General features: G+C 37.2%; 2 protein-coding genes across 2 annotated transcripts; one reads left to right on the top strand and one right to left on the bottom strand.

Moving 5' to 3' along the window:
* Window positions 1–244: 244 nt before the first annotated feature.
* On the bottom strand, window positions 245–7,387 carry LOC106904163 (solute carrier family 2, facilitated glucose transporter member 11-like). The gene is made up of 12 exons (XM_014968338.2): window positions 6,141–7,387; window positions 5,934–6,047; window positions 4,797–4,957; window positions 4,581–4,705; window positions 3,595–3,724; window positions 3,346–3,494; window positions 2,851–3,038; window positions 2,652–2,762; window positions 2,373–2,474; window positions 1,919–1,994; window positions 1,703–1,830; window positions 245–837 (listed from the first exon to the last, which is right to left on the bottom strand). The coding sequence occupies exons 1-12, from the start codon at window positions 6,210–6,212 to the stop codon at window positions 646–648; spliced, it is 1,548 nt and encodes a 515-aa protein (XP_014823824.1). The 5' UTR covers window positions 6,213–7,387; the 3' UTR covers window positions 245–645.
* A 1,706-nt stretch (window positions 7,388–9,093) lies between these two features.
* On the top strand, window positions 9,094–11,385 carry LOC148157673 (uncharacterized). The gene has a single exon (XM_088008457.1). It carries the CDS (start codon window positions 9,094–9,096, stop codon window positions 11,383–11,385), a length of 2,292 nt encoding a protein of 763 aa, XP_087864583.1.
* Window positions 11,386–13,334: the final 1,949 nt, after the last annotated feature.

The raw sequence follows: 13,334 nt of genomic DNA, 5'->3' as shown, positions 1-13,334 counted from the left end.
TAACTCTTAAGGAAAACACTTTATGTAAAAATATTATGCCATATTTATGCATTCCTTAAATATGTAAGCCTTAAGTCTTATATTCTCTAGTTATACCTAATAATGTCTCTTTATTTTCCTCCAAAATGAGCAGCACTTCAGTGAATGCTTTGTTCAACAGATCACATGTCTCCCAAGGGATTACAGAAATGAAACACCAAGAAGCTTCAGTGGCATGCAGACCTTTCATTGGTTACAAAAGAGCTTATTTAATGGGCTTATCTTTATTGTAAAACTGCAGGGTGGCGCTCTTTGAAAAAGTTATACAAACTACCATTTGGCACAATAAAATTCACACAGATCAACACAACTTAAGTTTTCAAAAGAAAAAACAAACAAAAAAAAAACTATCATAACATCTTCAAAAGTACCACAGATATATTGCATTATTCATCACTGGTGTCTTTTCTACAGATGATAATGAATTGAGCTTACTGTACTGTTTGAAAACTGGGATCATTTGGAATATATGTATGATTGAATTGAAATTATTTTTTTGTAAAGTGCCTCAGTTATATAAATAAAACTGAATTGAATAATAAATCTTCATGGTTCGTTTAGTAGATAAGCTAGCTTAGCTAGCTCTAATGCTGACTCAGAGACCCATCATAAAGCAGTAGATATAAGTAAAGCATCTGCTTCATCAGAGTTCGTCTCTTTACTCCATCTGGATTGGAACTCTTTCTGGATGTCCACGAAGCTTTTATTTTTGGTTTCGGGAAGAACGACGATGATGTAGATCCCCACCGAGAGACAGACGACAAAGAACACTAGGAAGCAGTAGTGCTGCAGCCCGATCTGGGGAAAAAACAAATAAATGTCAATGTAAACCATTCAACATTTCAATGCAGACGTTTTACTTTCAACAGACATCAAAACATTTTTTTTTTAAGAAAACTTTTGGGTAGTCACTAATTAGACATTATAAGCAACCAATACACACTCGGGCATCTTTATTAGTTTACACACAGGTTGGGTTTGAGCTCTGAAAGCCGTTTTAAACTTTTACTGAATTGAGACATATATTATATAAAACCATCAGTGGCCAGTAAGTCTTTGAGGTTAGAAGGCTCCCTGCAGATTTTCTCAATCATATTCAAGTGGGGACTCTAGAAGCGCCACACCAAAATGTTTACATTACTTCCAGTACAATGGAAATATCCAGTCATTCATTGTTTGAAGGTGTAAAAATCATTTAATAACTACTTTAATTCTATTAGACTCATTTCTCACTTAATAAGATTATTGCTCATTATAATTTGCAGTGTAGCCAAGTTGGGTTTTCCTGTATCACCCAGTGCTTTATATCACATTAATCCCCCTAATAAGATATCAAGCACTTGAAATGTTGCGGTTTCATTTTGTTAAAAAAAAAAAACACCCAGAGGGATTATAAAATAGTCAAGTTGATACAGATGAGAAGTGAAATTAACCTAATCACGTCAAAGGAAATCACTGCTCAGTCTGAAATGGGTGACTCAGAGGGGCCAGAGGCCTTTTGAGTGATTATTGTCAAAATTAACACTCATGTATTTGAAATTTCTTTAAAATTGGGTTTCCTCGCAAAAAAGACAATTATGTATTCCTTTTTAAACTGACTATATGCCACAAATATTTTCAAAACATTTATAAAACTAAGCTAGAAGTTATTTCCAACACCTACCACAATAAAGGGAAAGAGCAAGCCAATAATGAAGAAGCTGAGCCAGTTCACTGATCCCGCGATCATGAAAGCTGCAGGCCGAGTAGTTTGTTTGAACATCTCTGTGGTTAAAATGTTTGTTACGCCACCTTCAGAGGACGAAACAACAATGTTAAGACTGTTGCATTACTGATGAAAACACTGAAATAGGACAAATTTGCTAAACTACTAACGTACCTGGTCCCAAGCCAAAACTTAAGACAAAAGCAAACACACAAGCCACGCTTAAGTATGGAAAGACTGGACTGACATTCTGTAGGAAGAGAGATAAGTCAGACTTTCTGTGAAACCAAGCAATGTCAAGAGACCTCTATGTCTCTTGACATAGAGGTGAAATCTTGACACCTCTATGTCAAGATTTCATGACTACTGTTTTGATTTGTGTTTGTTTTGCAAGCTTCCACATGTTTCTGACGACAGCACAAAAGGCATTAGGTAAGAAGCCAGTTTTGTCATGTTTAGCTGTTAAAATTCTTCTTGTTTTATTGCCTTTGTCTGCATTTTCTTTAAGAAACCCGAGAAGGTGTTTACTATTGTTCTGTACAGCTACAACCAAATGCTTGTCATGTAAAGTAGAACATTTTAAAAATAGATAACTCTATAAAGGATACGTATCCTTTGGAAGAATTACCTGCAGAGCAAGCGTCACTGTGAATAAAATGCAGCAGATGCTCATCAGTAGGTATCCTCCCGAGATGAGCACTTTCCTTCCAAGAGATTCAACCAGCATACCCTAAAAGAAACACAGCATGTCCCAAAACCAAAAAAACTACCACTTTTAAGCTTGAAATGGGAGGTATATCAGGTAATATTATAAGCATTGTGCCAGTTAATTTTTGTGCCTTTATTTGTTTTTCTGTGGCTTACTGCAGAAATGTCTTTAAAGATGCCATTCCAAGCTCATACTTACACATGTTAATGCAGTGAGGCATTCACAGGCGCCTGTACCGACGGTGGCGTAAGGTATATTATCTTCTGAGATTCCTGCTTGTCGGAACAAGTAATCGGCGTAGAAGTACATCTGCATTCGATATAGACAAGGGCAAGTCTTTAAAGCTTTGTTTTTGCCAAGTCATTGAGAGGTCACAGTGCAGGAAGCTCATACATACAGCGTTGACGCCGTTCAGCTGCTGTGCTATGTTGAGTACAATGATGGTGATGACTTGCCAGCGTATGCTGCGATCTGCAAAGAGCTCCCAAGGTTTCTTGGCTTTGAAGCCAACCAAATTGTCCTTCTCTTTCTGGATATCCTCCAGCACAATGTCAGAGCCTTCTGAGCCATGCAACTGATTCAGGGCTGCAGACAGAAAAACAGTTTCTCTGTTCACGTTTTCTCTCACATGGCTACACTTCGACAGACTACTTTTTTTTTTCTTTTAAGAAACCAAAGGTCAAACCACAGTTTCTTCACATCATGATGAAATTATCAGAAGGAGCTCACATGGTTTAACTGACAGCCTCTAGCAGTTTTTGAGAAGTATTTAGCTTTTCTGTGCAGCACCATCACATGCACCATGTCTTCTTGGCAGGCAACACATGAATTTTTTTTTTTTTAAATTTGGAATTACAAGAAAAGAAACCACACTTGCATTGAAGTATCTTACCTTTTTTACATTTCTCCTTGTCTCCTCTATCAATAAGCAGGTAGCGCGGACTTTCAGGGAACCAGGGCAGCAGCTGCAACTGCAGTAATGTTGGAATACACGTGGTGGAGAGCAAGAGGGGCCAGTACTGTTCTTTACCGAGCAATTCCCTGCATCAATACACAAACATAATTACATCAGTTTTCAATGTTCAGCAAAAATCAATACGCAGCAGTAGATTGAAATTAACGAAACAAATATTTCACAAACTTGAGGCCCATCACTTGTCCAGACAAGATGCCACCAGTGAGAAAAATGGAGGAGCCTGTTCCCATGGCACCACGCAACGATGTTGGAGCTATTTCGCCCAAGAACATAGGCTCAACACACAGCGCAATGCCTGGAAAAATAACAAGATTTTACAGTCTTACACAGTAAAACTATAACTTAACTGAAAAGTTCATTTATTTCATTTATTTTCAAAATTCAGTCATTACACTGAGTAAAAAAATATGAAGTGTTTGTTAACACTGCAGTATGAAACTTCTCTCTCTCTCTCTCTTTATATATATATATATATATATATATATATATATATATATATATATATATATATATATATATATATATATATATATATATATATAAAACATTTTTCTTTTACATATTTGTTGAAAGTGTCACCATGTTGCGACAGTTTTGGTATGAGACAGACAAAAGGTATTTCTACTAATAGAAACATCCAATCACAGCCAGGAGGAGGATTTTAACGCTGTCAATCACCTCTCACTGACAAAGGTAGTTTTTACACCAAATGCCAAGTGAGAATATTTGACAAGATTTTTGAAATCAAATGAATGTTTACACATAATCAATCAGTCTGAACTTAGGCACGGCTTTATGCTGATCTTTTACATAAAATCCCCAAAATGTACAGTAAAATCTGTGCTTTCAAAATGATAAAATATGAAAAAGTTAAATAGTTTTGCTTTGTATTTTATTTGTACTTAATTTTTAATGTATTTTGCTTGGATTTTAATACAATTATGATTTTTGTGTAATTTATTGGAACAAACTAAAGTATCTAAAAGTGCTGAGAAATATTTTTTAATTTTCATGGACCTCATTTGCTGTTTCAGGAAAAGCCGTGCTCTCATTATAAGCTGGACCAAGTGAAGAACCTCACGTTCTGATTTTGCTTCAGATTTCAGGAGTTCCACTTGTTGTAAATCTGTTCCTAAAATAAATGTATTTACCTGCATTTATTCCGATGAGAAGACGTCCAATAATGAGCATCTCAAATGAGCCTGCAGAGGAGCTCAGGCCCATCAACAGAGAAGCAAGTAATGAAAAAACATTATTGGCGAGAAGAGTCCCTCTCCTGAAAGAAACCATAAGACAAGAAAATGTAATATTTATACAATAAAAGAGACTATCAACATTTCTAAATGTTGTTTTCAGAATTTTTATACCTTCCCAACTTCACTGACAAAGTCCCACCAATGGACACTCCTATAAATCCCCCTATGGTAAACATAGACACAATGGTGGACCAGAGGAGTGTAAGCCCATTATTAGATATCTCTGTTTGGTAACGCTGCCTCCACGTCTGGTTTATGAAGTCCTGCACATACTTGAAATAAGAAAAGAAATAGAATAATACCATTAGCGTGGATGGAAAATGACACAAACTTTACCATTCGCCTACAGTAACTAAGCTCAAGTAGTACACTGTAAACACTTAAGAATTCAGTTAAAAGAAATAACATTTAGTTACATAATTACAATCAGAAATATTTTCATTTATCTCTTAATGAAATCATTCATTGAAAACTGTGTTTTGTATTTACTTAAGTTATGACATCAAATCTTGAATAATGACCATCTGAAACATTTAAGTGAGACAAAAAATGTCAAAACAGTAGACATTTTTAAGGGGGTGCGACAATGTGTATTATTCACGTTTAAAAAAATAGTTTTCCCCACAATTTATAAATTTAACTATAATTAAAGCCTTTTCTCTTCTTTTTTTCCACAAAAATCTGTCTTGCATAAATTGAATCACGCTTTGCTTCACTGTAAAACGTGGGGGACTATTTTCAAACTGCAAACTGACAATATAAGACTTTATCAAACAATGAAGGTATTTTATTTTTGCTTTAGCTGTTTTTTCCCCCCTTCTTTACAAATTGCTCCTTGTGAAGAAATCCACAAAGTGACAACTTTCAAGTGAACAATCCTGTTTTTCCAGTGAAATCCACACGTCCCTCAAGCACATAAATGTGGCACCAGTCTGGTCCAGTCTGCACTGGTTCAGTCATGCCACCACGTTGTGGTTAACCAGTGACCAACACCAATAAAACCAACTGAAAAGAGTGAATGGAGGACTTGTTGGAGTGACTTTTAAAAAGTCACCTCTCTCTCTTAAAGAATCGAGCATGAGCGGAAGGGCGCCGTCTCCATGCACAAGAGTTAAATGTAACAATTAACATATAATTACATAGTAAGCAGCTAATTATCATAATGCCGTCGTCTGCAAATTAAAAGCCACAACAACCTTCAACCCCTGGATGGATCTGTCTGTGTCAATGAGAAGCATCAGTGGTTACCTTAGTGGGCGAATTGATGATCGATATATTGTATCCGCACTGAAATGTGCCACCTATGCATGTCGAAAACATGGCCAGCAGGAGAATCTTGTTTGGGAACTGGAAACAAAACAGCTGCAGACAGAAAACACAAGCTCATCATCAGGATTGGTAAAGTTAGACTTACCGCATCAAGATTATCCAGCCTTGACTCTAGAGTCGGCTTACCTGAAACCTTTTCGGTTTTTTGCCTCCTTTCGTGAGCAGAGGCTCATACTCGGTCAAATAATCTTTTGGCATTTCGTTGGATTTCCTAAAAGTTCGCTGTCAGGATGTCTCCGATGTGAGCGCTGGCTCTCTGCACTGACTTAAGGCGGAAGAAGAAGTTCAGGCTGCTGCTGCTGCTGATGATACTACTGACCTGATGCAATCGACTCCCCGCATGGGGCTGAAGAATCACCCGCATTGTTCTGGCTATACTGAAGTAATTTTGGTGACGGAATAATTGCAATCCAACCACATTCACGTTTCCACTTAAAAAGACGGAAATGTCCACCGTAGATTTGTAGTTTCCAACAACTAAAGACTTTCGCATACTTCCTGTCTGCTATGTGGGTTGCAGACTGGAACTGTCTAGCCCTTCAACTTGAGAATTCACAGAACAACGAGATAAGGGAAAAATTCAATCAAATCTGAGGCGAGGCAATTAAGTTTAGAAAACAGCATTAGGTACTTCTTTAGCCCCGACCACAGCTTACCTCAACCCCCAGGTTTTACATTTGAGAACAGATATAATGTTATAACTGGTTTGGATATTACAGTCTTCAGCCTAAAGTAGACAGATTTAAATCACACCATTCTTCAAACAACTTGTTTCTAAAAGGAAAAGATCAGCTTAAGAAAATTGCATTGTTTTAAAGTTATGAGCAATTTACAACTTTGATAATAACCTAATTGGTTTCATAAATTCAATTTGGTTAATTTTATTGTCAGGAAAAGCTGCAGTGTAATCAATGCAAAATTTAATTTTGACATTGAACAGAATGTAAATTCTCTGCTGAAGCTTCCCTTTGTAATGCAGGACCAAAAAAAAAAAAAAAACCCTCACATTTCTTCAAAATGCAGAGAAAACAGCGATGAGGGTCACTCAGATATGGCACAAAGTACACTTGCTTTCGTAACAGATCAAATACATAAAATTAGGCAAGAACAAGGCTTCATAAACAAGATATGAAACAGTATGGCAGCAACCTTAGCCATGTACCAGAGAAAACTGATGCACAAAGATTGAGGACGAGTCTACTTTGTATATCACAACAATATGCAACAACACTAAATCAACTCATTATAGTTTGCAAATAATGACCTATAGATACTAACTTCACCCCACCCGACGTTGTTGAACCCAGGTGAAGTCAATTGGTGATCGGAAGTTTTTCTAGCCAAAATGACGTAACCTTTAATTATTCACCAGCATCGTAACAACATCCTACAAGATGCAAAGAAATATTACAGAAATCTGTGATATCAAAACGTTTTTGTCGAAACACTGAAAAACGGAAACCAAACTGAAAAACCTCACGAGAGCGACAAGTTTACAATTTGAATCAGATCAAAGACAGAAGTGGGTAAAATATAAAGACAGGAGGAAGGGCTTGCTAAAATGTTGTCATTTTCTCTGCATTTGGTCCAATTGTATTGGATTTGGTGTTGGTGTTGCTAAGGAAATTTTTAATACAAGGTAGAGAAATTGTTAAGAAATGAGAAAGATTGACCTTTGTCTTTAAATGTTTTATTTCGAAGGTCTGAAGCGTTTGAAGGCTCTGTCACACGCAGAACAGAACAGAACAGAACAGAGCAAAGCCCAAAGTACAGCTGCACACAATTCTTATATACTTCACAAAACCCGCATCCTGTCTTGATACACACACACACGCACGCGCACGCACACACGCATGCACGCACACACATATATTGGAAAAGAAAGCACAAAGGGGAAAACTTCAGTCAGTAATAGCAAATATATAAAAAAACAACTTGATGCATAGACATTTACTTTGAACCTTCCTTGCATTATGTGGTTATCACATGTTATCTGACCTTTGAAATGCACCTTCTTCTTGCACTGTGTCTAAAAACTGCTTGCATGGATACGTACATATAAACAGTCTAATTAGCACACAGTTAGACAATTGTACTAATTTTTTCCTCTTCAGTGTTCAGATTAATTTTTGAAATGTTCTCTGTAAAAAAAAAGTTGGTAAATTGTCTGCAGGCCTTGATAGAGTCGAGTTGAGATGCTGCAGTCACTTTCAAACATAACAGAGAAATGGTCAGACAGGGCAACATAAATTACAGAGACCTTAAAAATATACTCACAACTTAATGATAATCAAGTCTAGAGAGTGTGTTTGATTATGTGTTGCCTGTTTAACATGTTGAGTCAAACCAAGGTTTTGAAGTATATCACATAACTTTTTTGCCTCTTTGTCTTGGGGATTGTCACCATGAGTGTTGAAATCTCCCATATATATTATACAGTCATAATCAAAACACAGAGCAGGTAAGAAGTCCAAGCTATATTTTTGAGATATTTATGCCATTATATATCTTTTTTTTAACTTTTACCAAAAACAATTATGGTTGGCCACTAGATGGCAGTGTATGACGTGACACTTGACCAAATCTCTGTACAAGAAATGCATTTCTGATCATGTCAGGACAGTGAAAAGATGCATATAGATTATTAATAAGTTTTCTAATGTTTTGCCTCACAAACTAAAGGCTTTTACATGTGCAGGTTTCTAAAACGTTTTATAAACTTTAAAGAAATGAAGATGAGACGACGTTTGATCAAGAACATGAACGTTAAAGCACAACAATAAATACAAAGGGACTTTTTTGAATGTAAACTAGAATAAAGAGTAAGATATGTGGTGGTGGAATGATGTCACACCACCAGCAAAGGAAGATTCTGTGATGTCACTGGCGATGCAGTCTGTGATGTCATCAACTGCAGAATTGTATGTAACACAATTCTGCATATTTTTCATTGCTTGCAATATCACTGACTAGCTCAGACGTGCGCAAAGCTCTTTCAGGTAGTTTACTAATCGACGATTTTAGTGATAGTGTTTTGGAGAAAATGTCTGATCATACGGCAAGATACAACAGTGGAGTGATGGGGCCCCATCACTCCACGAGAAGGGAAATCCAGGAAAACCCTGAAAGCCTGTTCACTCCTGCATACCATGCCTTGCTTGAGGAAATCCAACAACTGAGCTCCCTTCTGGAAATGGAGATCGCTGGACGGTCTGAAGACAACAAGAAACATGCCCACCTGGAGGCAGAGCTGGAAGAGACCAGGCAAGAGTTAGAAATGGAGAAAGCAAAGTGGAATCAGCAGCTAAAGTGCAAATATGAAATTGACATTATGGTATTACAGGAACGAATAATTGAGGAGAGAAAAGACCATGTAAAAAAATCAGAGGAAGACATGGCACTGATTGACAGCCTGAAAGCAACAAATGCCGTCCTACAGGATAGCAAAACCAAAGAAATCCAATTCCTGCAAGACGACAAGAAACGTTTGCAGAAAAAATTTGATGAGATAAAACATTCATACCATGAATTTATTGGCAAATATGAAAGTGATATTTCTGAACTAAATCAAGAAGTAGAAAGATATAAGCAGGAGATTAGCCAGGAGAAAGAAGCCAACTTAGAGACAGTAAAGGAGAATCAGAAGCTCATCGACAAATATGAAAGTGATATTTATGATCTAAAACAAGAAGTAGAAAGATATAAGCAGGAGATTAGCCAGGAGAAAGAAGCCAACTTAGAGACAGTAAAGGAGAATCAGAAGCTCATCGACAAATATGAAAGTGATATTTATGATCTAAAACAAGAAGTAGAAAGCTATAAGCAGGAGTTTAGCCAGGAGAAAAAAGCCAACTTAGAGACAGTAAAGGAGAATCAGAAGCTCATCGACAAATATGAAAGTGATATTTATGATCTAAAACAAGAAGTAGAAAGATATAAGCAGGAGTTTAGCCAGGAGAAAGAAGCCAACATAGAGACAGTAAAGGAGAATCAGAAGCTCATCGACAAATATGAAAGTGATATTTATGAACTAAAACAAGAAGTAGAAAGCTATAAGCAGGAGATTAGCCAGGAGAAAGAAGCCAACTTAGAGACAGTAAAGGAGAATCAGAAGCTCATCGACAAATATGAAAGTGATATTTATGATCTAAAACAAGAAGTAGAAAGATATAAGCAGGAGATTAGCCAGGAGAAAGAAGCCAACTTAGAGACAGTAAAGGAGAATCAGAAGCTCATCGACAAATATGAAAGTGATATTTATGATCTAAAACAAGAAGTAGAAAGCTATAAGCAGGAGTTTAGCCAGGAGAAAAAAGCCAACTTAGAGACAGTAAAGGAGAATCAGAAGCTCATCGACAAATATGAAAGTGATATTTATGATCTAAAACAAGAAGTAGAAAGATATAAGCAGGAGTTTAGCCAGGAGAAAGAAGCCAACATAGAGACAGTAAAGGAGAATCAGAAGCTCATCGACAAATATGAAAGTGATATTTATGAACTAAAACAAGAAGTAGAAAGCTATAAGCAGGAGATTAGCCAGGAGAAAGAAGCCAACTTAGAGACAGTAAAGGAGAATCAGAAGCTCATCGACAAATATGAAAGTGATATTTATGAACTAAATCAAGAAGTAGAAAGATATAAGCAGGAGTTTAGCCAGGAGAAAGAACACAACTTAGAGACAGTAAAGGAGAATCAGAAGCTCATCGACAAATATGAAAGTGATATTTATGAACTAAATCAAGAAGTAGAAAGCTATAAGCAGGAGGTTAGCCAGGAGAAAGAAGCCAACTTAGAGACAGTAAAGGAGAATCAGAAGCTCATCGACAACCTGAGAGCAACTATTGTCCTCCAAGAAAACACTATGAAAGAAATCAAAATCCTGCAGGAGAAGGAAAGTTGTGCTCAGGCTGAGTTGGAGAAAGTTAAACGTTTGTACCTGGAGCTAAACAACCGGTATGACACCGAAGTCACTGTGCTAAAAAGACAAGGTGAAAAATACCAGCAGGAGATGAGTTGCGTAAAAGAGGAGTTGAAAAAAGCAAAAGAAAATCTACTGCTGCAAGACAGAGCTGAGAAAGAAGATAAAAATCACACCACCGTTTTCAAAGAGGAGGAAGATTCACAGAACCCGGTCGACCTGGTGAAAGATTCAAGTCAAGAGGTTTCTTGTGGGAAGGAACCCTTAGGAGAATCTTTACCTGGTTGTTCCACGGATCTGGAACCCGAAGAGACTGAGACCGCAGGAGAAAATGTCCCGGAGGATTTGGACAATAAATATAATGAAACCACAGATGGTAAAAAGAAAAAATCGAAATTTTCCATTTGGAAAAAAATTCGTAACACCTTCGGGTTCAAGAAGCCAAAAAAGTAAAGATAATCAAAATCAGGTCAAATGTTCTTGATTTTGACTAGAGGAGAAAAGATGGAGGTTGTTGCCTTTGTGTACGGGGCGCCCTGCAACCCTCCGTCAAGAGGAAATTTAAAACTTCAAGTCCCCCCACCCCACGCTCCATTGACAAACTAGAAAATAGATCCTTTCCCAACCCAATTGGAAAAAACGTGGGCAGCACGGTGGTGCAGCGGCTAGCGCTGCACCTTCACAGAGGCAGTCTGTGTGGAGTTTGCATGTTCTCCCCGTGTTTGAGTGGGTTTTCTCCGGGTGCTCCGGTTCCCCCCACATCTCCCAAAACATGTCGGTCAGGTCAGTTGGTCACTGTAAATTGCCCCAAAAGAGTTTAAGAAACTCCAAACACATTAAACATGTAAAATGAGTTGAATTAGCCGTCCGTTAGCCCTTTTCCCTTCGCTGTTTCAGTGGAAGACGGCACAGCAACACTTGGCTCAATGTTTATGGGTCATTAACCTATAAGGATTTCCACCAAGCCAGGGGCGGATCTAGAAAAATATTTATGGGGTGGCAAGAGGGGGGCAGGGATGTTTTGAAACAATGCAAGTTAAAAACAATAATGTTTTTAACTTGCAAAACAATATTGTTTAAAACAATATTGTTTAAAACAATATTGTTTTTAACTTGCATTGTTTCAAAATGAGCTTCATGTAGCACCGAGGCTTGAATACAATTTCTTAATGTAGTATAGTTAATTATTTTTACGTCTTTCATACTCCTGCTAATTGATGTGTATTACTGGACTGGACAGCACCTATTGGTCGCTATGTGATTTACTGTGTCCAGAAAACCATTTTATCCCAATACAGGACAAAGAGAAATCTGTCACGAAGATATTAGTAGCGTCATCATTTGTTATTAGATATATCTACTAAATACGACTTAAAATAAAGATTAGAAAACTGATGTTTGATCAATTCTCCATGATGCAAATCTATAAACAGTTTTAGTTTCTGTTAGTTCTGTCAAGATACAAGAAAGGGCGAATTTCTATTTATTTTGGTCTTTAGTTTGGTTTTTAGGAATTGCAGCAGTGCGCCACAATAAAGGTACAATAAAGCCGATAAACAGGTGAAAAACCAAACTAGACAGAACCACTTCTGATTGTTTGCCAAGCCAAACAAAAAAAAGTTAAACCAAGCCACTACTGAGGCACTGGGGTCATGTTTCTCGACAGGGGCAAAAGAAGGTTCAGTTTCCAAACTTATTGATTGTTCTTGGTGATTTATTTTCCTCTTTCACCAAATAATTACAGAGTTTAAACTTTCATTTGTTCTCATGCTACCACTCTTGCTCTGGTAAAAACCATCGGCCCCAAACCCAAATGCCTGCTGGTCCTTCACCAGGCCCCAACACTTATAGAAAGTGGACTGACCCACATTACTTCCTGTCTAAATTTAGAAAATAAATAATAAAAATAATAAAACAGGAATAAATAAAATCAACAACTATCAACCTACAAATAAACTCTGTAAATAATACAAAAAATAGAAATGTAAGAATAAAGTAACAAAATTAAAATGGATAAAGACATAAAGGAAAAATGGCTCCATCAACTTCTAATCCGCCTTTTCTCGCTCTGTATGTCAGTATTACGCACGACCCGTTGCCATGGCAACCGACAAACAAAAGGTCAAAGAGCAGATAGAGCAGAGATGACCGATCAGGGGAATCAACACCAAAAACAAACATTTCCCACACAAAAAAGTATCAAAAACACTTAAACAGAACATCCAGTCTGTTACATTATGTTGTCAGGCTTGTGTTATCTATATTGTGATTATTAATAAGTTTTCGCCTGAACACCGAGGTGGTTGATTAGCTGATTTAAACAGCTGCTCTACTGATGACTTGGTGGGCGGGTTGACCTGTTTTAGTGCTAACGGAACCAAAACACACCGAACTGCGCAGCA

Source organism: Poecilia mexicana, unplaced genomic scaffold (genome assembly GCF_051168715.1).
Source record: "Poecilia mexicana isolate PSO_F unplaced genomic scaffold, ASM5116871v1 scaffold_9, whole genome shotgun sequence".
Classification (NCBI taxonomy): domain Eukaryota; kingdom Metazoa; phylum Chordata; class Actinopteri; order Cyprinodontiformes; family Poeciliidae; genus Poecilia; species Poecilia mexicana.
Note: the sequence above shows the minus strand (reverse complement) of the source record. Positions and strands in the feature narration are given on the sequence as shown.

Coding starts and splice junctions, on each gene's coding strand:
- LOC106904163 (XM_014968338.2), bottom strand. CDS start 6,212: ATGCCAAAAGATTATTTGACCGAGTATGAGCCTCTGCTCACGAAAGGA. Junction 2,763..2,850: donor AGCTGAACGGCGTCAACGCT/GTATGTATGAGC, acceptor TATCGAATGCAG/ATGTACTTCTACGCCGATTA. Junction 2,475..2,651: donor GCCTCACTGCATTAACATGT/GTAAGTATGAGC, acceptor TGTTTCTTTTAG/GGTATGCTGGTTGAATCTCT.
- LOC148157673 (XM_088008457.1), top strand. CDS start 9,094: ATGGGGCCCCATCACTCCACGAGAAGGGAAATCCAGGAAAACCCTGAA.